At 40.8% G+C, this 26,538-nt stretch overlaps 2 protein-coding genes, 1 long non-coding RNA gene and 1 other non-coding gene across 15 annotated transcripts in view; 1 reads left to right on the top strand and 3 right to left on the bottom strand.

The window, feature by feature from the left end:
* Nucleotides 1–5,703, bottom strand: part of LOC118255872 (uncharacterized) — an 11,523-nt gene extending 5,820 nt beyond the window's left edge. Inside the window, exons 1-4 of one of the 8 annotated variants that reach the window (XR_007707829.1) lie at nt 5,606–5,703; nt 5,252–5,531; nt 4,613–4,683; nt 913–2,113 (exon numbers count right to left, since the gene is read on the bottom strand). This is a non-coding gene — a long non-coding RNA (uncharacterized LOC118255872). The other 7 variants (XR_004781062.2, XR_004781065.2, XR_004781064.2 and 4 more) reach the window with 7 other exon arrangements.
* LOC118255921 (small nucleolar RNA SNORD93) lies at nt 1,745–1,832 on the bottom strand. Its single transcript, XR_004781090.1, has one exon. It is a non-coding gene; the product is annotated as a small nucleolar RNA SNORD93 (small nucleolar RNA).
* TOMM7 (translocase of outer mitochondrial membrane 7) lies at nt 5,658–26,538 on the top strand. 5 transcript variants are annotated; one of them, XR_007707827.1, is made up of 6 exons: nt 5,658–5,864; nt 8,998–9,046; nt 19,312–19,531; nt 20,497–20,598; nt 20,698–20,761; nt 26,125–26,538. XR_007707827.1 is itself a non-coding variant. In XM_035562430.2 (3 exons), the coding sequence occupies exons 1-3, from the start codon at nt 5,762–5,764 to the stop codon at nt 10,234–10,236; spliced, it is 168 nt and encodes a 55-aa protein (XP_035418323.1). In that variant the 5' UTR covers nt 5,664–5,761; the 3' UTR covers nt 10,237–10,442. The 5 variants fall into 5 exon arrangements, 1 of the variants encoding a protein (XP_035418323.1); XR_007707828.1 differs by lacking the exon at nt 26,125–26,538 and adding an exon at nt 21,073–22,662; XR_007707825.1 differs by having other exon boundaries at nt 20,497–20,761.
* IL6 (interleukin 6) lies at nt 19,987–23,620 on the bottom strand. The gene is made up of 4 exons (XM_035562429.1): nt 23,369–23,620; nt 23,157–23,270; nt 22,836–22,982; nt 19,987–20,576 (listed from the first exon to the last, which is right to left on the bottom strand). The coding sequence occupies exons 1-4, from the start codon at nt 23,618–23,620 to the stop codon at nt 20,385–20,387; spliced, it is 705 nt and encodes a 234-aa protein (XP_035418322.1). The 3' UTR covers nt 19,987–20,384.

The raw sequence follows: 26,538 nt of genomic DNA, 5'->3' as shown, positions 1-26,538 counted from the left end.
AGGGACAGCACTTTAAGAGATTAAGTTTTAATGGTGAAAACCTCATTAACCATGAGGTGGTCTTCACTTAATCCTGACAGCACTAAATATGACTTGAAAAGGAAGAAAAGAACTTTCCAGGATCACCTTTGTGTACGTATGAAGGGCCTTAATTACTCCTTTACTGGTTCTAATCTTCCCTGTGCTGAAGATCTCAATTTGGAGTGAAATCTGAACTATCAAAACATGAAAAATACAGCCAGACATAAATGCTGATACTTTTGTTAATACTGGTTCAAATTCAAGTTCTGAAACTTGATGTTCCTTCTGGAACACCACCATTCCAGAAGGAAGCTCATGCAGCGGACTCCAATGAAGCTTGGCAAGAAGAGATGTGAACTGCTCTTCACATCACAATTAGGCCATGCTGAATTTGGAATGTGCCAAAAAGTTTTTCCCTAAGTTTCTGAAGTGAATTTACCCAGAGCGAACAATCAAGACAGATAAACTGAATGCAGATATTAATGTACTAATTTGTTCAACATTTAGATATGCTGGGAGAGAATTAGTACATACCTGACACATTTTCTTTGTTGACTGGGTAATCTTATTCAAACTCTAGAAATACACAGGTTTTTACCATACCTATTATGCTCTGAATTCTTCTGCAATTGCATCCTCACATTGTGTTACATGAGTTGTTAGAAACTATTATAATGACAACACTAAAACCTAGAATATCTTTGAACTAAGAATTAAAGCTATGCTTATAAAATTCAAATTTATTTATTTATGTTTAAATTTTCATTTTAACAAACATTGTTCTTGTTTTGTATCAAAGGAAAAAGGATACATACAGGTATAAACAGTAACTGGAAAATAGTTTTTTTTTTTTTAACAATGACTCAAATTAGAAAACCAAAACAAACTCACATTCTAGCAGAAAATCCACACAGAACTGTTCCAAATCCATCTGGAATGTTTCAACTCCAAGGTGCTTCTTTTTGCTTTACTATTTGTTTTCTCTTTGCTTATAAAAGGGAGATAATTGTTGTTATATACATTTCTTTGTAGAATCTAAACGAAAAAGCACCATTCTAAATCAGTGAAGTTAATGCTGTGCATTGATTGGTTATGATTTTCAAATATTTCATTGTCAGAAAAAGTTATTTCAGCAGCATATTTGCTCTTTTGTAGGTGGTTGTTAAGGACATACAATTACAACAACTCTCTGAAGAAAGGAAGTTATACATGAATTTTAATTAAAATTTTATTTTTCAAATGCTCCAATTCCACATTCTGTACCAAAGAGAAATATTTCATTTTCATATGCAATGCTGTCAACTGATAGCAAAGACTTACATTCTCAGTTGTTTTGGTGTTACCTAACATTAATACAATGTACTCAGATACTAAGATCAGAATTGGTATAAAAACAAGTATAATAAGAGCAAAGACTGTTTTGGAAATCCAAATATAATCACTGTTTTCCTCATCATGTTTCATAGCAAAAATCTGCCTAAACCAACCATCTTTTAAATCCTGTAAAATCTTTAGGGGCATGTGCTGTTACAATAACATATTCTTCAGCATCAAAAATCTAGTTGTAATTTGTGGACAAGTGAAAATTATACATTCCAGTATCTTTAGACAAAAATCTTTCTGAAATTGAGATCTTTACTGCTCAGATGCTTAAAAAAAAAAAAAAGAAAAAGAAAAAAGCTTAATTAAAAAACCAAGAATGAGTGAACACAGATATTAGTTTTGGCCTCAGAAAATCCTTTCATCCATCAGACTTCTGCATATCACTGTAAGTATGCAAACAGTCAGATGATTGTTTTCATCCCTGGCCAAGTACTACAATCATAAAAACATCCATACAACTCTTACATTTTTAGGATAACTACTTATAGTAAAAAGTAGCAGTGTCTAATGTAACCACTGATTTTCATTATTAAATGAAGATAGGGAGAATGGGAAGGTCAGGTTCAAATGAAAGTACTGTGGAGCACATAATATTCACTTTTTAAGCACAACGGTATTTTTTCTCAAGGAACTCTGAAAACATTTGATGAGGTTTTGTTGAATGCTGTCTCACCTCAGACTGCTGTTTCTCTGTCACTGGCCTCAGGAGCTGTAATGAAAAATAACGTAATTATTGCTTTGCACCCAACTCCATCTTTTTTTTTCAACAAATCAATAGTACATTAATTATATTAAATATATTTAAAAAATACACTTTCCCTTTTGTTTCTACCACTGTAGATTCACTTAGTAAAGTGATCACCCTTTACTAATTTTCTAGATATGCATCTGACAATATATATATATTTTTTAGAAATATCCAATATTACACAGTGGCTAGAGTACAGCCGATGAGTATCACACAGAAATTCATATGAAAGAGACTGTAATCTGGACAGAAAAATGCTGTGTGTCATTGCTCTGCATTCCAAGTATGTTTTGAAAACATGCTAAATGCAAAAACCCAAATACATTAAACCCCAAGTAATCTTGCTCTTAAAACAATCACGAGAAAAAGAGACATTTTTGAGTTCTGACATTTTCCAAATGGCATAATCACATAGCCTTAGGGTGTTTTTTGTTTGTTTGTTTTTGTGTGTGTGTGGTTTTTTATTTTTATTTTTATTTTGACTGTAGTGCTTTCCACTCCTATTTGTTTCTGTGAAATGTGATCTCCACAAACTGACAAGCAGCATTTCCAAGCGCAGTGGTACTGCAGAGTAGCTGGGATTTATTAAACTAAATGAATGGGAATACTAAAATGGAATGGAAGAAAAAGACTATCATTACTAGGGCACTATAGAAAGTTTAATCATAATAATTAAGTAAAACATAAAGCCTAGGAATTATATACTACCCTTTTTCACTGACATCATAAAGATTCACCCCGGACTGGAAATCTGTTAAATGTCTTATGTTCTTGTATTGTTTGTTTATAATGATTTACAGTATGAAATATCTACCATAGTATCTTCAAAATATAAGTTACTCCTAAACAGAGCCAAACTTTAACTTTGTTTTCCAGCAGATTAATTTAATCCAGTTTCTTCACAGTAAATGGAAGAGGAAATCTCAAAAGAGTGGTAATTGCATAATGGAGGTACACAGGGATTTCCCTTGTAGAGTTTACAGTAATTTGTCTCAAGACCTTAACAGGTTACTTCATTTTGTCTCATTCTCCAACCTGCTGTATTGCATACACTGTTGCATGGATTTGTGCTGTGTTGAGATAAAACTTCAGAGGTCTGGAATTCTCTGACCTGAAATGTACCCCTTGTACCAGGCAACAAAAATGGCTAAAGCCATCAGAGTGCCATTATTTCCCTAAACCAGAGACTGAAGCTTAAATGATTCAGACTTGTCCACAAGAATCTCTGTTGTCTCTCTCACCTATCAAAAATGGAAGCATGTGGCCAGTTTACAGTGGTATTTCTTTGCTATGAAAACACAGCACGTACAGAATTACTGCTAATCAAATTAAAATAAACAAACAAAAAAAACCAGTACGGATTCACATTCTTGTGCCAGTTAAAAACCCTGCAACTTTATTTCAGATTTTACAGTTGTTGCTGGTCACATGAACTACATGACAAAAGAAATTCAAAGGGTTTTCTGTAATGAAAAGCTTTCAATACAGATAGCATTACTACTTTTGTCACCCAACAATTATGGCTGTTGTTTCTCTGATTTCCTGGGCACACCATTTCAAGTGCTTTTGTCTTGATTATCAGACAAAAGAAAATAAATTATTCAAGTAAAACCAATACCCTTCACAGAAGCATTACCACAACCCCAACAACAACCCAAACTCCCTCAGCCTGTCCTCACAGGAGAGGTGCTCCAGCCCTCTGATCATCTTTATATGAGGATGTTAGATATGTTAAAAGTAATTGTTGGATATGTTGGACATCTTAAAAGTAATTCATTGACAGGGCTGCATGTAGAATTACTTAAAATGAATCCCTTCTGTTCATTCTCTTGGAAGCCCAAAAATCCATCATTACATGCTACTGAGCAGGCATAGGTGAATGGAAATGACACGAAAAGGAGAAATTATGTGTTATTCTGTGTGAATAACTTAATATGCTGAGTCCTGTGTGCAGTTTTGCAAAACTGTGTGCAGTTTTGGGCACCACAATGTAAGAAGGACATAAAACTGTTAGAGAGCTTCCAAAGAAGGGCTACAAACATGGTGAGGGGTCTAGAGGGTGAGACGTATGAGCAGCAGCTGACGTCACTGGGTTTGTTCAGCCCAGAGAAAAAGAGACTGAGGGGAGGCCTCATGGAGGCCTGCAGCTTCAGGGATAAGCTATTTGGCTGATAAAGAGGCCACTCATGAACTGAGCTTTACCTACTACATCATTAGATATATCAGCCACATGACTAGAATTACTGGTGTCACTCATCACATATTTAATGCATACGAAAGCACAGCACATATGCACGGGTTTTCATGAGGACAGGCTGTTTGTGTATTCTACACCATGACGGATAGCATGTTTGTCACCACATCACCACAATACTCCCATATAACCCATATCTTGACTTTGAATAGACATTTGGAAAAGCAAACTGTGGATCACTCATGCAGCTTGCTACCTGTCCATACCTGGGAAACAAGGAGCGAGCTACAAATTCATATCTTCATTGTCTCTGAAGGGCAGAATATGCATCCATGCACTAGAAGAAAAAATGTGGAAAAGCTATTTGTGTAAATGATATTTGTTATAGCCCTGGAATTTTTCTTTGCATCTAAAAGCACTGTCCTTTAGTTGTTCCTAATGTGACAAGTGGGCTACAGAACTAGAAGTTATTGCCTAGGTAAACTAATACTGTAAACCATGATTATGAACAAAACTGAATGGACTTCTGGTCTACCACAAGCAGCAATTTGGTGATTTTTTTTTTCCCCCAGTTTCTATATGCAATTAAATCCCCTCCAAACTACGGCAGGAGTTTGACACAGCAGACGATACAGACTGCCAGTGTTAATACTGCTGCCACTTCAGTGATGTTAGGAACACGCAGGCCTGGATGTGGCATTACAGCAAAATGCAGCAGACTACTTGAGCAGGAATGAAAACAGTACGGCCGTGACAAAACTTGCTGGCACCGACATCAGGCAATAAGACGTCCCATAAGCGGTGGTGTCACACTGACAGCAACTTGGGGGTTAAGGCACTGCAAAGAAGTCTTGCAGAGACCAGATACACTCATTTAGAAGTTCAAAAAGTGCCTTAATGCTTACCCAGGCTCTGAGTGCGCAGGGACAACAAGCCATAAAGTCTGTATTGGCGTTTTTTAAGAATTAGGTCTAAAACCGCAACACTTCCCCCCGATTACTCTTGCCGAACTTGCAGCTCCCAGCACCCACATCTCACGCAGTTGGTTACCACAGCCGGGAGGAGCAGCTCCCACTTCTCTCCAAGCCGCTTGTCTCAGCACTCCGCCTTTACTTGTCCCTTACCAGAAGCCCCTTCCCAGCCTCCACAGGAGCGGCGCGCGAGGCCTGAGCACAAACCTGAGAGCTGCGGGAATTAATTAATTAAATAAATAAATAAATAAATAAACAAACAAACAAACGACCTACAGCTTTCCTCACCCCCTTGTCGACCAGAGGGACCCCCCCAGGGCAGGCCGGGGCGGGCTGAGCCTCCCCCTTCCCGGCCTCCCCATCGGGGACCCGCCCCGTCGGCGCCGAGTGACGATCGCGACCCGGCTACTCCTCCTCCTCCTCCCTCTTCCCCTTGCCGCCGGCATGCCGAAGCTGAGCAAGGAGGCCAAGCAGCGGCTGCAGCAGCTCTTCAAGGGCGGCCAGTTCGCCATCCGCTGGGGCTTCATCCCCGTCGTGCTCTACCTAGGTCAGTGGCGGCGGGGGCGACGGCCTCCCGCGGGCCTCCGCCGCCCGGCGACCGAGCGGGGCCTCCCTTGGGCGGCCCCCGCCTGGGGGCTCGGGGGGGCGGGCAGGGGGCTCGGGCCCCCCCCTGGCTGAGGCAGGGTGTGCGGCTGGGTGGAGGCTGCAGCCTCCCCGGGCCGCTTGGCTCAGCCCCCGAGCGGCGGCCGGGCTTCGGGGTGTGTTTGTGCAGGGCCCGGCAGCCGGCCCCGCGATGGTGCCGCTGGGTTGAGGCGGTGTGCCGCCGATGGGGGTGGCTGAAAGGCAGGGCCTGCTTAAAAGTGTGTGTGTGTGTGATGGGCCTGGCGCTTCCGTTCGCTGCTCTCATGCCAAAGGGTCCCAGGGAAGCCACCAGGCACGGCTCGCGTGGCGGCTTCCTGCCCGAAATCTGTAGGGCCTGCTGGGAGAGGCAGCTGAAACGGGCAGACATCTTCACCTTGAGCGCTAACACGGCAGCGAGCTGGGGCTCTAAGTGTTTGCGGACAGAGCCGAATGGTTCTTTTAATTGAGGGGAATTAATATTACATATAAACACATATAAAATATAAACCCAACTTAAAGGGCTGAGGCACTTAATACGTAATCGGTTGCAGACATGCATTAGTGGCCAGAAGTAAAAGGGGTCACTTCGAACACGACGAGTAAAACCGTATGACAGCATCAGGTTAAAGTTTAATTACATTTTCATTCTTAGTTTATCGATTATTTCAGAATTGGTTATTGTGGGGTGGGATTTCAGCAGTGCTTCGCGGCCTACTTTTGTTCCTGCTGAGGTTTTCTGTTGGTTTCACTTTTACGCCAGTATCTGAGAAAATCACTCTTTGCTCTGAGGAACGTATATAACTCGAAGCACTTTATTTAAAGCCAGCTTACTGTGTTTGCAGCTGTACCGATACCACAGAATGGAAGCTATGGAAGGGACCTTAAAGATCACCTAGTTCCAACCCCTGCCATGGGCAGGGCTATCGGGATGCTTGGTATATTTCTGTTACGTAACCCTAAGAAACAAAATCGTAGAAGTTTAATTTCGTACCTCCAGGCGATAAGTATGCTGTTCCACATCTACGTTGTCTTCTTACAAGTTTGCCCGCTGTAATTAATAAAAGAATATAAAGTGTAAGCAGGTGCCACCCTTGCCTGCCACAGACATTTTTAGGTGGCAGCCACTCAAATTCAGTAGAATTGGAAGAACCTCTTTTGTATAGCAGTTACACAGGCAAGGGGCTATGCAGTGCTTGGTGTCACTGATTCAAGGTAAACTTTGGTATTGACCCATGTATATGAGACGTGTGCTAAACTAAACATAGGCAATGAAATTTTCAGCTATTTGTTTTAATTTTCTCTGGAAGACCTAGGTCAGGGTGGGATGTTCAGAATAAGTACAAGGGAGTCTGATAAGTGCAATTCCAGGTCATTGGTCAGGTTACTTTTTTGTTGTTTGTTTGTTTTTTAATGTTTGTTTTGAAGCGTCTGCCCCTCTTAGGTGAATTAGACCAGTACAGTTTTGTTGAATTGGCTTGCTTATTTAAAAGTACTAGGGGAAAAAAGAAAAAAAAAAAAGCAGAAACATTAGCTAAATCTGTTTCACACACATAGTTTGACTGCTAATATGATTTCATGAATTTTAAATCACTTCTGCTGGAAAGTATGGCAGTGAAAGAAAATAGGTCAGAATGTTTAATAGCCTCAAATCAGACAAGGTTATCTTCAAAGGGCTGACCGAGTGTCCATGAAGTTAATCTAAGTTTTTCCATTACCCTTCATGGCCTGTGTTTCAGGAAAGTTGTCATTGATTTTATAGTCTGTAAATATGTTTTTTCCATATAACATCAATTTCTATACAGTAAACATAGTAAGCATGTTGTTGAACAATGCGTGTCTTTTATGATTCTGTTTCAGGACTTAATTTACAGTCCAGGAGTTAAAGCTATTTAGTAAACTGAACCTTGAATTGCTTCTCTAGTGTACACTTGGTTTAGTGAATCAGTATTTGAGTCATTAGCTGGGGATGAACTCTCTGTAAATAACCACCCCCCTCCCCCAAAATGGTTTTAAGTTTAATTGGTTTAAGATTTAGAATTCTCTAATCCTCATTTAAATGAACTGTTATTGCAATATTGCTGTAAGTTCAGGTGCTGTCACAGGACATCGCCTCAAGCACTTATACCAGTTACAGGTGTCACTGTTGATGCTGTCTGACCAGGTTGCTTTCATAACAACACTTAAAATCTGCATGTGTGGGTTGTTATGGTTATGTTACCACCCAGCCACTCACTCACTCTCCCCAGGTGGGGTGGGGGAGAGAATCAGAAAGGTAAAAGTGTGAGAACTCGTGGGTTAAGGTAAAAGCAAACCAAGGAATCCATTTGCTGCTTCCCATTGGCAGGCAGGCATTCAGCTGCTCCCAGGAAAGCAGGGCCCATCACACGTAATGGTTTCTTGGGAAGACAAACGCCATCACTCTGAACATCCCCCCCTTCCTCCTCCTTTCCCCCAGCTGTTATTGCTGAGCCATATGGTGTGGGATGTCCCTCTGGCCAGCCTGGGCCAGCTGTCCTGGCTGTGTCCCATCCCAACTCCTGCTGCACCCCCAGCCTGCTCGCTGGCAGGGCCCTGTGAGAAGTTAAACAGTCCTTGGCTCTGCATGAGCACTGCTCTGCAACAACTAAAACATTGGTGTTATCACTGCCAGTTTCATCAGAAATCCAAAACACAGCATCATACAAGCCTCTACGAAAAAAAAACACCTCCATCCCAGCTAAAGCCATGACGGGGTATATATGTATGCATGCAGTGTGCCTTGATGTTTGGGGTAAATAATTTCCACCATCTCACATAGCTAGCTGACACTGAATTTTAAGTCAGGTAGAGATACAGGTAATAATAATAATAAAGAAAATACACACAAGTGTATTTATTTTGACTGTTTTGTAATCCTGATAATGTTTAGTTTCTGTTGAGGTGAGTCTGTGTCTTCATGAATCACAGCTCCCTGTTCTTTTTATTGCAATTTAGTGGGCTGGAATGATTTGATGCTGTTTTAGCTGTGTAAAAGTCTGCACGTACATATGTATGTTTATCTAATGTGTGTTTCACTTCAGGTTTTAAGAGGGGTGCAGATCCGGGAATGCCCGAGCCGACAATCTGGAGGTATGTGTCAGGTCCAAATGTACATGCAAAACCAGCGTAGATGGTCACGGTTTTAATTGTCATCTCCATCTGTTCATGCTGGACAGTAAGAGCTGTGAAAGTTGCTTTCATCCATAGTTTTTAATTATTTTGGGTGATAACAGAGGTGGTCACAGTTCTTATTTCCTTAAAAATCCAAACTAGAAAAGACAGCAAACCAAATTCTTACGAGGGCCTTTGTATTTTGCTCTTAATCTTATGCAGATTTTAATATATGGGACTTCCTGTACTTTTTGAGTGGGAGCTGCCCTTCTTAGCTGTTCTAAGGGTGGTTTATGCAAGTTTCTTTCTGCACCTAGGAATAACTACTTAGCTTTCTAACATGAGTTTAAAATAAAACCCAGTCTCCTTCCCTCTTTGCAAGTAGGGTGGTAAAACTGTGTAAAAGCTGCATTAAATAAAGGGATATATCCTTTAACATTAATCACTGTAATGAATCAAAGTTCATATGCTCTTGTTGCCTGTTTGTTGTGGGGCTATTTGTTACTGCTGTAACATCCTGGCATTAATAACGCTTGAATTCTTGTGATATTTGAATTTTATTGGAGGGTTTCCATAGCTCAGACTTCTGAAATTGAAGTTATGAAGGAAGCATGACTCTTACTGTTCTTGAAATGGCTTTGTTTACTGTACAGAACCAGAGATACTGCTAAAACAAATAATTGATTGGAGTGTATTGTTTGCAAGGTCATATATTAACTGTAGAAATCCCATTTTTAGGGATGTTACAGTTTCAGTAAAATACCCTGTTGTCTTAAGAACTAAGTTGCTGAAGTAAACTTTTTTTTTTCTGGCAGTATTTCTGTTTAGTTTCACTAGCATCTTGAGACTTTTTTTTTGGTTTATTGCATATGTCTGCACAACATAAAGTTAGTATTTAGTACAACAGGATATACAGATACTAGAAGCATGTGTTTGGTTTTACTCCAAAGCTTACAGATGCTCATTTTTCTGGGCACATGTTCATGCTCCGTAGGCTTAAATTTGATTTTAAAGGTAGCTTTATTTCAGTGTTTTTTAGGGGTAGCATTTATTCTGTACTTTTATAGGGCTGTTTCTTCTGGCTTGTGTTTTTGAAAAATCCACTTAAAAACAAGCACATACTGCAAATCTGACCTTCATTTCCCCCTTTCAGTCTGCTTTGGGGATGAAAGATGTGGCTGTCCTGCTCTAGAACCAGACGATGGACAGAGAAAGGGTCTGAAGATGTGTTTGTTCCAGAGGATGAGGTGGACACTTACACCAGCTGGCTCAGTCAGCTTGCTAATGACATAGGTTGTACATACAACAAAATGGAGTTTATATGGACCTAACTTATTTGCATCACAGCGTAATTAAATAAACACATTTGAATGCATATGCGTTGTTTTTAAGTCTTTACATTACATATAATATAGTATTTTTGTATTATAGGAATGATAACTGGATTTTTTTCTAAATTTGTTGACGTTCAACCCCCACAGGTTGTCATAACAAGGTTAAATTTCAGGTAACTATTCCTCTTCACAATAACCAGAAAACTGAGCTGATGTTTTAAACATTTTGATATTCTTCAGAGATTTCTGCCTGAATGTTGGTAAGCCTCTGCAGCTGGTTGCTCTGTGCAGGCCTGGTTTTTGTTTTCTTTTTCTTTTGGACTTGTTCAACTCTGGATATCTTAAGGATTGAGAGATGTGTATGTTTTTTCCCAGCATAGTCAAATAGTTAAAAAAAAAAAAAAGGCAAAAAAACCCAAAAAAACCCTAGATGCACACTTTTCTTCTGATTTTACCTTTAAATACTATTTAAGTTTTCCATAATTTGGGGGTGGGGTTGGGAGTACATGACAAAATTGCTGTGTATGTGTGTATGCTTGTGTACAGTAGAAATTATTGACATACAGCTGAAGGAAGAAGACTATTATATTACAGTATGTGTTTTTATTTTGTTCCAAAGTCTTGTTCTTTGGAATGTGGTTGTTTTGTCTTCATTTGGCATTCTCCATTTCAATAACGAAACTAGAGCACAGCAATGGCAACTGCTTGGTTTTTGTTAAATTAGAAGCTGAATTGGATAGATTACTCTCTTTCCCCTCTAGAAGTATACAGGCTAGTTTGTATTTGTGCAGTGATACTTTAAAAAACAAACAAAAAGTTTCTTTGCTCGCTGTTAACATTGCAATAAAGGTATTCCAGATTGATTTTTTTTTTTTAACCCTGTAGATTTTCAGGCAGTTTTTACATTTAATTAAATAATTCAGGAATAGGAGATTTCTCATTTTCTCCTCTACTATCAGAATTCATAGTGAAATGTTGCTGTGCAGAGTGTATTCAGAGCATCAAAGGTAGCAGTGCAAAGTAACTCGGATTTCTCAAAATCAACCTTTGCATTTCACAATACCCAAAATGCAACTGTGGACCAAAACACCTGCAAAAGCGTATTTCATATACTCTCGTGTGTCAGATTTGGGGATGTGGTTTGTGGGTCTTAACCACCGCATGGTCGCTCTGGCAGCTTTCCAGGAATAATAGTATTTGGCAAGAAGTGCCAAATGGGGAAGTGTTCTTGTCTCTTTCGCTAAAAGTATATAAATAAGTATGGATGTGTCAAGCACAGGCTGGATTCTGTGACCTCAGTATCATCAAAATTTCCTTTATAAGTAATTAGTTCATTTTTTTAAGACTTGGAATTATTGAATAAGTATTGTTTAGGCAACTGTTATTCTGAGAATTTTGCTTTAAGCACATTGGATAACAAATTTTAGTGATTCACTGCTATAGATAAATGACTGCAATTGTTTTTCTTTAAAAAAAAAATCAAACGTGGTTCAGGAAAGTCATTAACATGCAACCTTTGGCCTTTGACGTTTAGGAATAAATTGTCCTTCGTAGTATGTTCAAGTCAAGTTAAATTGAATGCTGATATATATTACAAATTTGTTCGATTAATGCAGTCAGTGTTTCTCTCTCTAAATAAAAGTAATTGAAACTCCTTAAAAACTCATTTTTATCTTGAAAAGAATTGAATAGCCATTAACCATAGGTCTTAGTAACTAATTATAAAGTAACAAAAACAGGATCAGAGAAGTCTTTTTCTCTAAGCCTTAAAAATGAAGGGAGTCTTTGGTAGCAATACCTTGAATTCATTTGTAGTTACTGTCATTTTCACAAAATTCAGACGTGCTTGTAGGAACAGATCCTTGTTCTTCGAAGTTGTGTTTTGAACAGATTACTATAAAGAATCTTAATTCTCTTAAAATAACGTCAGCAAATACACCAGTTTTGTCAAGGGTGTTTGTGTGTTGCTAGGAGGAAGAGGGCAGGCCTCTGGATTAAAGTGGAAGGACTCAAATACATTTCCTGTTTGTCAGACTCCCCAAAAGTTTTTGTTTTACCGTGGGATGGGAGATGCTTAGAAACAAACAGGGGCTTTCCCACTCAGCAGATTTCTGTCACGTGAATCAGTGGCTTCTGTAGCCAAGTATGGATTCTTTTCAGAAATGGGATTTGTGATGCGGTCCTTTGAGACCATGCATGAACTCTGATGTTTGAATAAAGTCAGAGCATGTAGTTTTCTGAAAATCAGCCTGTGACTTCCACAGCTTAACTCAAGTTTATGCTTTACCCATGCTCTGAGAAGTGTGAAATAAAATCATTTGTGCTTTCCTGTGTGCCGTGCAGAACGTACCTGCTCTGAGGTATCTTTATCAGCTCTTACCTGGACGTAGGAATGGCACAGCCGCGTGTCTCGTGCCTGTGAGGTGGACGTGGAGCATGCCTGTGGTTGCCGTAGTCTTAGTGTAGTGCCCCACATGGGAAGCTGTTGCTGGGGTGTGTTGTGCAAATAATTGTGCAAGAGGCTGAGGGGAACGTTTCCACCTGGACTGGTCTTAGGAAGATCAAAGGTTGCCATGGGTTGTAGTTCACTATGCTGCTTACCAAATCTTTGGGTTGTTTTTTTTTTTGCCAAATCTCAAGGATTTTAATGTGAGAAGAATGCCCTGTTGCCCATTTCAAGTGACCTGCAGTACCATGTCCACGGTCCTTTGACGTGAGGAAGTCAACATTTCTGCATGTCAGAAGGTCCTGGTCCACCTCCTTGGCCTCCTTCTGGAAGAGCGGCACCAGCCAATGGCCTGATGGGTGTCTGAGGAGAGTATCTGTGAAGGAGGAATTGTCCTTAAGCCAGGACTGAAGAAATGGGCAGGCTCCGTCTCTGAAGAACTGTCCTCGGGCATGGCCATTGCAAATGTAAAGGGGGATAAAGATATTAGATTTAAAAAAAAAAAAAAAAAAGTCAGGGTCTGGAAAAATAAAGATGAGATTGATCAAGAGGGTAAAGGAGTATGAAATGCAGACGAGGTTTTTAGAAGTGAAAATCACGTAAACTGAGAAAAAGACAGGTGTGTACGTAACCAAGGAGAAGCAGAGCCCTGTCATACGGGGGGAGTCTTGTGAGTTTGGTGGGTTTCTTGGTCTTGTGTGGACAGGGGATCTCCTGGTAGCAGGGTGTGAAAAGACGTTTTGTGCCTTGTAGTGTAGCCACTGAGCAGGGGAGAGTAAACAAAATGTTTGGTTTACAGATCTGTTCATAGTAAGTTAATCTACAAAGGAACCTACCTTTTTGCTCCAAAAGCATTTCAAGGACTGGTCAGTTGAGGTAACAACGAAACTGATAAGAAATTTGGAACAAGTATGTAGTTCTACAAGTTGCTGGTGTAGACACAGCCAGCGTAAGGTCGTTGTACTGTATCTCATTGCAGTTACAAAACGAGGATACATGCTTAAGTCATCAGCAAAAGTCAAAGTAACTTAAACCTATAGTTTTCAAACATGTAAACACTGCAAACCAAAGCAATTATCACGATTTTTAACAACAGGCCCACATGTTGGCAACGTGTAAAACGTGCTTCTTTTCTGTGTACGGATGTCTCAGAATGGCTGTAGATGACAAAGTGCTTCTTAAGTTTTGTTTTTATTGCATCATGTTGTCAATGAAACAGGGTTCTAACATGCTTTTAACAGGAAAAAAAATGCTAAAACAAGCTAAATACCCGTGATATTTTTGGAAATACCTCCTTATATACTTGAAATTTAAATTATGATGGTACTTATGATGAATTTTGGAAATAAAAGCTCATTACATCTGTTCTCACCACAGGAGTAAACCACATCCTGGTTTAATGTCATATGACTAATTTACTTTTTAAAACTGATTAGTTAATTGCAATTTCTAAATATTTTTCCATGATGGTGTGCAACGCAGTAACTGTTTGTGGGTTACATTCATTGTTTCTTGGTTATGCTTCTATTAATTCAGGATTAGGGAATGGGTAAGGCAGAGGACATGCACATCCGCCAAGTGGAAAAGAGAATTTACTCTTATATTTTCTTGTGATTAAGAAATCAAATTTCTATCAACAATAACTTAAGAAGTTCAAGCAACTGCAAAGCAATGAGCAGTTACTGGCTTGGGAAGTGAGATAAACCTGGATTTCCAGTTATATCCTAATGCTGTTTCTCAGGATCTGTCTTATTCTTATAGAAACCCCCCAAATGGTGTAATTCATGACACTGCAACTGAAAAACAGGCTTTTTTCAGCACGACTGGAAGATTGCCCGTACATCTGCCTTCATCTTCTTCTTAGAAGGTCTCCCTTCTAACGAATTCCATTTTCTCTTATAGCCCAGTCCCAGGTCACTGAGCCGTATGATTAGTAAGGATTATAGGTCTTGTAATTTGAGGAACAACTTTGAACTTCATTGTATTTGTTAACATTGCTAATGTGGGGTCTACAGGTGTAGTCAAGATGTGGTCCCTTTTTTTTTTTATCTCTACACAAATTATTAGGAACAGTGGAAGAAGAGAGGAAGACTATTGCTATGTACTAGTGATGACATAGTAGGCAGTTTTTCTTTTTTAAGATGAAGATTGGACTTTGAACTTTCCGTAGGTGATTTTACGTCTGTGTGTGTGCGTGCAACAGCAGGGATTCTCTCAGGTAATAAAACTGTTAATATAATTTGCAAATACATCATGTTTTCCTTCTTCATATGCTGCAGAATGTAGAATTTTATCTATTTGTATATAAATTCAAAGAGATGAACAGCTAATCACTAACACATTTGCTGTTATTGAAACTAATCAAAATTTAGCTGAAACAATAAAATGTCCATATTGTGTTAGGGAAGCACTGTCTGGTAGAAATAAATACGGTAGGGCAAATCAAATCTCAATTTTCTGAAATTGAAGGTTAATGTTTTATTTATTTATTTTGCATATAGATTATCTCTTGAAAGACTGATTCTTCTTAGATTCTGGTCATTCAATAGGAATTCAGACTGCAAAACTTCTGTACTGTGTTATCCTATGACCCCCAAAGTATGCCTTGAAAGTATACTGAGTTTAGGGTAAATATGATGAAATTACACAATTGAGTTAATTTGGTTAAGAGCTTGGGGAGGAAATGCTATCTCAGTGTTGGAGCCTGCAGAGACTGCGTTTTCTGGGGGTGAGAGGGTTAGTTTTATTTTTCATCTTTTCAGGAAGAAAGTATTTCATTGAGAGATCTGAAATTGTTATCTAACCATTCAACTCAAGAAGTAAGGGTTTAAAGAAAGTTTATCACCAAATACCATAAGGTTTATACTAATATGTACATTTATCAGCACTTCTAGAACTTCAGGGTCTGACTGTGATGTATACTATTGTATACTTATCTTCCCATTATTTTATTGTTTAAATTAAATTACTAGTTACCGGTAAGAGTGGGAAACTCTGGGGCAAGTTTCAAAAGCTAGCTAAGTCAATCTGATGGCTCATTACTGCTGAAAAGTGATACTGCTCCATTTAATCTGCTAGTGGTGTACACTCCTCCACCTCTAACCTTAGCATCTGTGCTAACCTCACTAGCCACCAGCCATTAATAAAGTCAGTGAAGGTGCTAGAAGTGGAGACAGTCTTTTTCAAGAATCTGTTCTTTCGGCCAAAATTTAGAGTTTACATCAGTGCATTGGCTTACTTGGCAGGCAATGGTACTGCTGTGTATCCTCACCGATTGCAATTAACTACTTTTTTGAGATAGTCACCATTCAAATATTTCAGGATTTTGAAAATCAGACAGTTGTAACACTATTGAAATGAATGTAATGCAGCAAATGAAATGATTACAAAGTTCAAACATCCTACTGTGCTTCTGGAATAAATTTTGTAGATTTAGCAGAAGTTCTATAGTCTGCCTCATTTTTTTTTTTCTTTGTGCTTCAAGATGTTTTCATAAAGGAAAGTAACATCTTGTATACGTGAAAACCTGTTTCTCAGACCTTTACAGAAGATGTGAAGGCAAGCTCTGAAGTGAGGATTTTGCCATAGTAAATTGTCTTGGAAGGAGTTCACGTGTTTACATGAATTAACTAATCCACTGTGAAGTGGATCATGCCTGATATGTTTTTTTTAAGTTTATTTCACATCAGGCTTCTATTAAGAAAACATGTTTTAAAAGGTAGGAAAATGAGACCATCGTTGTCAAAAAATTAAGTAATTCTGCATTATAGATTACTTACCTTCGTATAAGGTTTTTTCAAATGATTTTTTTCTCTATTACCTAGCATTTTAGTGTCACGACCACAGCACCAAGACAAATGTTATTACTTATCTTCCTCTGATACTGTCTGTTAATACCACAGGCTTTTTCTTGCGTACTACAGAGTGCATGCATTCCTTTTAATGTAACTTTCTCTACCCTCTTCCTGCATTAGGAAAGCTAATTTGGGATAAAGGGAGTTTGTAGTCTGTTGAGTATATTCCAAAATTTCTGGGTGATGTTAATGAGTAGAGCTGCAAGACAAACATGGAGGCAGACTAGCTGGCTTCACAGTCTGTGGGGAGAACCTAGTCCTGTACATCATCAGCCATAAGGCTTGTTTGCTGGGTAGTTTCCTAGTTCTTACAGTTAAGTATTAGGAGGTCTTTTTTTGCCTTGCTCAGTATCGGTGAATTAGCTGTCAGTTATGAGGTGCTCTCTTTTAAGAGCCACTTTCAATAACTTGCCAGCAGTCCTAGCGAACTGGGGAGGTCCCAGTTGTCTGGAGGTTAGCGAATGGGACTCCAATCTGCAGTAAGGGCAGGAAAGAGGATCCTGGAAACTACAGGCCTTTCAGTCCAGCCTCACTACTGGAGAAGGTTATGGTGCAGATCGTCTTGAGTGCCATCACACGGGTCATATAAGACAACCGAGGAGTGACTGAGGGAATTGGGGTTGTTTAGTTTGGAGAAGAGGAGGCTGAGGGGAGACCTCATTGCTCTCTGCAAAAGAAGGGAGGTTGCAGCAAGAAGGGTGTATTCTTTTCTCAGGTGACAAATGATTAGGACAGAAGAAAATGGTCTCAAGTTGCACCAGGAGAGGTTTAGTTTGGATGTTAGAAATAGTTTCTTCACAGAAAGGGTAGCAGAGCATTGTAGCAGGCTGCCCAGGGAAGTGGAGTCCCTGGAGATTCCAGGGATGTTTAATAGACGTGCAGATGTGACACTACGGGACATGATTTAGTGGTCGGACTTGGTAGGTCAGGTTGATTGTTGGACTTGATGATCTTGAAGGTCTTTTCCAACCTAGATGACTCTGTGATTTCATTGTTGCTAAAAGTAGCACAGTTATTTTGGGGGATCAATTTGTAAAAGTTTAGACTCATCATTTCTACTCTTACCTGTTTTTATGTATTTGCACTGATCTACCAACAAATAAATGTTCATGTGTGTTTGTTGCTCATTGTAAAATGCTTTCTGTACAGCAAATTGGGGAAAAAGAGGAAGATAAGCTAGAGAGGCTCCTTAACATGCTCAGCAGTGTTTAGTTCTCTGACAAGCTGCTGGGTGGAAGTACCCTGAGAACTGCAGGTGGCTGTGGGGGAGCTGCAGATAAAATGGCGGCACCTCAGCAAAAGCACCAGCAGCATCTCCTAGCAAGCAGTGATGTTTGCTCGCATTGTACATCCTGAAATGTAGTAATGTTTACATCTTTGCTACGGTGATGGACGACATGGGGTGGCCACTAGCTGAAGGGTGCTGGTAGGAAGTGCAGATGCTCGTCAGTCTGTTGCACAAGATTTCAGTACCTTGTAGTTGAGCTACCTCCTGGAATTCCAGGAGGAAATCCATTCTGAGAGTGAGTTTGTTTACTTGAGGTATACATAGTAACTAATAATGATCTTATAATGATTCTTAATCGTCACCCAGTACTAGGAGAGAGATGAGACCAGTTTTCTTTTTCTCTTCCTTTCTTTTTTCTTTCCCCTCTGCTCTCATATAGTAAGACAGTCCTTGAAGGGTTCAACTTGGGATTCCCATTGAGGTCTCTTTGAAGACTCTTGGTGGTAAACCCTTCATACATGACCTCACTCAGAGAACTTCCTTTTTTTAAGGACACTTACTGAAGAATTCTTACTGTTGGTCTAGTTTCATCTAGACCAACAGATGCAAATTACATTCTTTCCTTCTCAAAGCCACATGTATACAAGACAGCAGCCCAGCGTCTTTAAGACGGATTGTTGCATTTTGCTCAGAAAAGGGCAAAGCGATTTAGGTAAACTTTGTGGCTCTCCCCTAGCTGTCATGGTAAGCACCAGAATGCTCTCTAGCCAAGCATTCACTAAGAAAATCTCTGCAAAGGTAGGCTTTGAAAAGGGCAAACCAGATTTTTTTTGACTGTGAGCCAGGACAGCTAAAGTACTGTCTTCTGTGTTGCGAGGAAACCCTGCTCGCCACAGACATCTTGAAAATGACTGCTTTGAGGTCTCTTCATTCTTTCCTGAGGTGTTGCACAATTTGAGCCATATGGTTTTACCATATTGGGCAAAGCAATTGTACTTCGCTTTGTGTTGAGCCTCTGAGATGCAGGCTCTGAGCTGACTGCTCATTGTTTTGGCATCCCCAGTGGTGGAATGCGTGCATGGAGGATCAGATCTCTCAGAGGAAGAGGAGAATTTACTGACATCCTTATCCACATTCCAGGGCATGCCTTTCATCTCCTCATCTGCACCATTGTGCTGCTCAAGAGAGAGGGTCATTAATGTTCTTCCATTCACACTGCAGGGACAAAGCTCAAGGGACTCCGTCCTTTATGTGTGCTATGAGCTAAATTCCTATGCGTTTGGGTGTATGAGGTATGTCCGCAGCCACAATGAAAGAGATGAAACAGGTAAGGAATATTTCAGTGGTTTGGTACTCAGTCTAAGGATTTTCTTTCTCTGCAGTGCTCAACGATTTGCATTCATGTTACGGGGACCTCTCCATGCTAGTGGAATATAAATGACAAAAGACAAATGGATTAGATCACCAAGAGTCGTTAACATCTCAGCAATAATATGTTGATTTCTCCTACCTGGGGAAAGATCCTAAGATTTTTTTTTCTACATCCTGGGGGAAAGGGAGAGATGTTTGGTCAAACTTGGAAAATTCCCTTGAATGACAGCAGTAAGTATAATCAGAAGATAATCAGGTTATATCAAACCTGTTAATTCAGTATCTGACCATTTTATTTGTTTCAAACAGATTGCTGACTTGTAAGCATCTACTTACAAATTTATAGTGTTCCCTATTAAATATAGGGGTATCATTATCCATTTGTTTCTTGAGCAATAATGCTTTATCATGTTCAGCACTGAAGTACTTACAGTACATAATGATGTAAATACAGTACATACAGTGAAGTACATACAGTACATCTATTTACTTTATATCCCATTTTAAGATTTTTATATTGATTAGGCTGTATATGTATGTATATATGTACTATGTAGATATCTGATGTAATTATACTGATAAAAAATTAAATTATTGAAAATAGTTATTTTGATAATTACTGGCATTAAAAAATAGATACGTTAGAGTCCCTCAGTCTTAATTAAAATCCAAACAGGTTATACAGGTTTTTTTTTTAATCAGCTTTTATTTGTTTACAAAATATAAATAGGTCATAAATGAAATCTCTCAAATATTTTAAAAGCATAAGTTGTACAACAATCTAGCTTCTGAAAAATTCTTTTGGTATCAAATACATATTAAATAAGTTGATATTCTGAATAGTACCATTAGAAATGAAATAAAATAGGTCCTTTCTTTAAATTATTTCTAAATATTGAAAATATAAATAGAAATCATTAGAAATGAATAAATATTTTAAATACAATAAATAGGTTCCTAGAAGGAAATGAGGATATATAAAAATGCAAACCATTGTTACTATTTCTGGTTCTTAAAACAGAACAACACTGTCATCTGCCACATGACAGATTTGTAACAAAGGATTGTGCCCGAATTAAAACATTCAGACACTGAAACTCCTGGTGTTTTTCAAATAGCGAACAGCCCTCACGGTTTTCTCCATAAATGAAGTAAAGTCTCGGAGGATGAGGTGTGTGGTGATTTTCTCTATCCAGGTCTTATCCGACTTCAGCTTTGTGAGGAGGGATTTCTGGGTAGCTGAATCTGGGATGACCACTTCATCAGGATTTACCACCTGTGAAAAACAGAATATTGAGGTGCCCTTGTTAAAGTGGTTTAAACAATCGTGCCAGAAGTGATTGGTTTATGCATAAGAATATGTTCCAACCACCTGCATATCCACCCATTCTGTGCAGCTGCTGGCAGACCTCCCTGCAACCTGTGTGTATCTACAGCTCCACTTCTGCGGTGGGATTTGAGGTATGTTTGTATCTGCTGCTATGTCGCCAGAAGAATCAAAGGTTCTTGTCTAATCTATAGCATTTGTTCTGGTTTGCATATTCCAGTCGAATGTGCTGCACTGAACAGATCAATACACGTTTGCCTGGTGTCCGCTCACCATGTGGTTAGCTGGGAAGATGCTGAACATGATATGTCCTAATCCATACTGGCTGCTGTATCCTGAATCATAAGTTAATTAGGTGACATTCATGTACTCTCACATTTGGTAGTAGATTAACGGTTTTCAAAAGACGCCAAACTTGTCTAGCTGCTTAATTCCTACTTTCCAGGCATTGAGGTGCATGGAAGATTAAGCATTACCACTTTCACTGGTGTGTGGGATCCTAAGAACAAGACAAGTAAGAGAAGTTTCATATCTAATTCTAACAGTCAGCACTGGGAACTGGATACCCGAATGGTTTCGAAGAGCTTGTCCCATGGTGTGGCTGGATGACTTTTTAAAATGGGACTTACCCAAATCATGGAGCAGTTTCAGTTCAGTTTCTAGAAGTCTAATAATAAAGTATCTTCTTCATCCTGTTTTTAAGATCTGTCCTACCGTTTAACAAGTGACAAAAGCACATGCACCTCCTTCTGGATTTTTTTTTTGTGTGTGAAATTAAAGTAATGAACATTTATTCCATCTAGACTACTTGGAGGTGGATTCTGATCATGTTTAGTTACTGGTATATCAGACACCTCTTTGCATGCTTTTTTAAAAAATTGGATATCCAGACAGATATCTTGCTAATGGATCGACTTGACCACAAATGACTGATACTTTCCACCTGCTCTCCTTGCCTTAAACAGCAGAGAGACTTCCCATAAAGAAAAGTTTCCAACCTGCAGATTTTCTCAAAATCTCAACAATTCCTACAAATGTGGGGTTTGATTTGACCATCATGTTTAATTGTGCCTGTCCTAATTACCTCTAGCTGTATAATTTTCAGAAAAGGTTAGTCTCACCCAGCTATAAAACTTTCTACAAGCTAATGTATTGAGTTTGAAGTCAGTAGTCAGCTGCTGTCTTATGACAGGACTATTATTCTTAGCAAGTACAGTGTGAAAAAAGCAGTTCAGCTTCCTTTCACTTAAAGAATGATGAACATAAATAAATATGTTAAGAAAGGTATTAGAAACAAACAATGGCCTTTTCAATGCTGAAAAGCACCTTGAAGGAAATAATGTCCTGAGACTTCCGCAGTTCTTAATTCTGGAATCCTTACTCACCTGGGTGGTTCTTACTCATACAAAGTTTCACTGATGACAAAGGAAGCATTCATCTTAAGGATTATTAACATGAGTAAGAACTGCAGCAATGAAGCGAATTTAAAGTGTGATCTTTCAAAGCACTCCAAAACACACACAACAGCTGTCAGAAATGAATAGCCTTTAGTTTACCAAATCAAAAGATAATCAGTTGTCTGTAAAGAATATATATATATATTTTTTTTCCTCATGATGATTGCAAGCAAAATCAAGCTTTTCAATAGGCAGCACCTTTAATTTAGTTGGGTCATTAACTTTTGTTCTGAATTTACCTGTTTTCTTTGATTTTAAGCTAGTGATATTTGAATACACCACACAGCTCACCTGAAAAGTTTGTTTTGGAGAGTTTCAAAGATTCATAATATTGTAAAACTGTATTTACTATTATTCATGTAGGTTTTAAGATAAGTTATCGTATTTCTTGGAAGTTTGCAACATTAGGAGGTTAGGACTGAACTGCAATTAGGAAAGAATTTCTTGAGAAATATCAGTCAGGCAGCATTAGCATATTTGTTCTTAAACAGAAAGCTGCATTTAAGTGTCAGTTTGGAAACTAAAAATGAAAATAGAAAGTGGGAAGAAGAGTAGTTTCTTTAACAAAACAAACAAAACCTGTAAATTAGTCATAAGGGTAAGTATCCAAGCATAAGGAAGTGTTGTCACCTGTTCTTGCTGAGAGAAGTAAGAGCGGGAAATCTTCAACTTCATACAGCTTACTATTTCTCTGACTACACATCAGTTCTAAGTCACAATGACTGTCTGAGTAAATTTAAAAGCGACTCACCATCTGCCTTATCGTCGTTGCCAGATGCTTTGTGCTATAGTACAGCGACTCAACTTTTTGCTTTTCACTTGTAAAAGTTTCCTGTACGTATTCAAGGTAGGTCTGAAAGGTGAAAAGCCCACTGGAGAGTTTCTTCAAGCATTTCTCCTGGAAAGAGAAAGGTGAGAAGGTCAGCTCTAACTCAGACGTGGCTTCGGCGGAGCGCCGTCTGTAGGGGCAGGTGGGCAGGAGGGAGTGGGCACAAGTCTTGGGCTCAGCTGCTTTTGGGGCAGGCCCAAGAATGCTGCCGGGGTTCGGGCGAGAAAGAGAGCGGTTCCTTGCCTCGTCGAAGCCAGCCAGGAGACACCCGTCTTCCTCCGTCACCTTGGGAAGGTTGAGGTTGTTCTGGACCAGCATCTCCATGCTGTTCTCGCAGACGGTGAACTTCTCGCACATCTGAGGAGAGACACCCGCACCTCACGTCGCACCTCGGCGGCGGGCAGCAGCCCCCCGGGGAGGGGGACGACCACCCGCCCTCACGGCCCCGTACCCACCTCCTCCTGCAGCCGGGCCGCCCGGGCGTGCAGCAGCCAGGCCAGGGCCTCGCAGTCGGGCAGCGCCGCCCGCCTCGCCCCGGCCTCCTCCGGCTCGGCCTCCCCGGAGGAGTCGGAGGCCGCGGCCAGGGACAGCGGCGCGGCGGCGGCGGGCGGCGGCAGCAGCGGCAGCAGCAGCAGCAGGGCGGCGGCGGAGCGGAGGGAGGGCGGCCCCCGGCGCCTCGTCGCCCGGCAGCCGTCGGGAAAGCTCATGGTGAGGCTCTTCTTCTTCGGCTCCGGCCCGTCTTCGGAGGAGGAGGAGAGGCTGGCGGGTTGAGTGAGCTCCGGGCATCCCTGAACGTGTATTTATCGAGGGGGCTTCGAGATTATTCACGGCCCGGGAAAATCCGGGGTGAGAGAACACGGGGGTGTGCGCTGTGGCGTGCGCCGGGCTTGACACAGCGCTCGCCCCGTCTGAGCGCGGCGGGATTGTGAAACGGGGCCGTGGGGGGCGAGCCGAGAGGAGCCGGGCAGAAAACATGAAGTCATTTTCCCAACCGGTAACTCCTTGAGGGCCGGGCTCCCGCCGCAGCCGCCGCAGCCGCCGGCTCACCTGGCCCCGCCGGGCCGGGACAGGGGCTGCAGCCGGGGCCGGAGCCCCCCGGAACCCCCCGGAGCCCCCCGGGGTCGGGCACCCTCCCGCGGGGTCCCCGCGTCCCCCTCGCTGTCAGCCCCGAGGCGGCCGGCTGCCAAAAGTCAGCCTGCATGCAGGCACGGACGCCCGTCGGCTGTCCAGCATCAGAGCCACAGCCTTCTAGTGGTTTGTGATTTACATCCACGCTTCCCATGCTCTTACTGTGTACAAATACGGGACTAAACGCACTTGGTTAGGTGCACACATCCAAGCTGTGCGTGGTCACAGGCACAGGAGGACGCGCATCCCATCGCCCGTGCATTTCCCATGCACAGCTGGTGGAAGGTCAGCTCCTGCAGCCAGCACAGGGCAAGGACCGCAGGAAATGCCATGCAGTTACCTGTTATCTGCAGCCTTATCCTTCCACCTGCCTGGGAGGGGCGGTGGGAATTTTAACATTTCGCAGGGAGAGCCTTCACCCGGGGCACGTGAGTCCGTCCGGCTCCATCGCGTGGGGCACGGGCTGAGACCGACTGCTCCAGGCATGCTGTAGGCTAACTGCTGGGATGTCTCGAACGATTTTGGCAAAACGGGCTTGTTTTTGTGAAATCTGTACCTTTATCTCGGGTGGACAGAAGCAGAGAAAGACCTGATTCTGGTTCTGGAGTAACATGGGGCATAGGAGAAAGGATGACACAGTGACTGCACTTGGGTGTCGTCATGTGGACTCTCCTTTTTAACAAAAGCAGACACTGCCAGAACATATATATGTATATATATATATATTATTTTTTTTCAGAACAACCTCGATAGGCAACCTCAAGAAAGAATCTGAATACTTTTTGTTTGTTTGTTTGTTTGTTTGAGTGGAAAGGCAGCTGTAGTAATTTTGCCCGGGGGAGATGACAGTGCTGAAATGCAAGTATAACAGAGTGATCTTCAGTAGCAGCAATCAGTCTGTGCCTGGTGCTCAGCAGAGAGGAGCCATAGCAATAATAGGATAATATTAGAATAACAGAAATAGTAATAGAATAAAATAATAAGACATGCAACTAACAGTCTGTGTGACTTGAATCAAGGATTTGTTTGCAAGGCGCCCAAGGCCAGAAACAAGCGGCCCAGATCAGCTCAGTGCTCCAGACAAGCCTGGTGTTTGCCTTCTTGTTCATCAGGGGCAGATACAGCAGGGATGGAGACTCCTTTCCGTTTGTGATAACACATCGATGCACATCCAGGAGAAGTATTTCCTTCCAGTTCCAGACAGCTCATGACCTGTTCCCTGCAGACAGATCAATTTTCCTTTTGTTGCCCTTTACCTAGCTGAACTGAAAATACCGACTATTCCTAAATCACCTGAACCTGATGGAATGCTACATTTGCTTAATATTATATTTTCAGCAGGCATTCTGTAAGTTAGTCTTGTTTGTAGTTCTGTAATTTTTAATTTTGTGATTTTATTTGATGTTGTTCTTTTTTCCTTGTATCATGTCCATTCCCTAGCAGTGTCCAAAAGACCTTTTTGTGCTGTTCACTGTTATATGGGTTTACTCTTGCCAATGCATCTAGTTATATCTTCAGAGTGAAATACAAGCAAATTCCAATTGTTGTTTCTCATCTTAAAGCTTCTAAACATTCTGTCTTTATTGCCTCTTACTGATTTTTGTTTTGTTTTGTTTTGTTTTGTCTTTGTATTTCAGTGTCAGTGTGACTTTTCAGAAGTACAGAGTATCCTTACATGCTCCCATGGAAGTTGTTAATTAATGCCTTACAAACTCAGTACTTGACAATCCAGCAGAAAGCATAGCATTCAAGAGAAGGAGGAACTTAAATTTACACAATGCCATTAAAATGCTTCTGCTACTAGACGCTGTAGCAGAAAACAGATGGCTGTATCCCAATGTGCAAAACCTTCTTAAAGTGGGTTATCAGAAACTGTCGGCATTTATCCAACTTTTTCTTTTGTCTGGGTGATGGGCATTACTACTGTAAATTTCTGTGGGATCAAAGAGGCCAATTGTGAATGCTGTAAAAAAAATTATCCTCTCAGACTTTACACGTGAAAAGTACTCCTACAGTCAAGGGTGAATTTATAGCCAGGGAAACAATCTGGGATAATGTCATTTGTTGAACTCTCTTTTTCTAGCATTAATATGCCAGCTCAGAGACTTGATCTGGAGAATTGCTCTGGGTGCAAGCAAGCCCACGCGACTTTTGCCCCTGATAACCTCGGAGATTTGCAAACAGGAGACTGTTTTCCAGTGAGATGGGTGTCACCATCAGGAGAAATGCTCCTGCCAGTGAAGAACTCAACAGACTGCAGAGCTGTCATCGTCAGAACTTGTCACCCCTCCTCTGTTGGCCATGAGACATGTGTCTGCATGGAGCCCCACCACAGGCTGAGGCAAAATGCAGTGCTACTGCCAACAGCAGGAGACCTTGCTTGCTCAGTGCTGTGAGTCAAGTGGATATGTGGCCTTTCTGCATGGAAAAATTAAATCTTTGAATAAAGTAATAAAGTAAGAAAATTACTAGGGTTGTGGCATGGCCCACTCCAGTT

This window comes from Cygnus atratus, chromosome 2 (assembly GCF_013377495.2).
Source record: "Cygnus atratus isolate AKBS03 ecotype Queensland, Australia chromosome 2, CAtr_DNAZoo_HiC_assembly, whole genome shotgun sequence".
NCBI lineage: Eukaryota > Metazoa > Chordata > Aves > Anseriformes > Anatidae > Cygnus > Cygnus atratus.
This window is presented reverse-complemented; position numbering and strand designations above follow the sequence as displayed.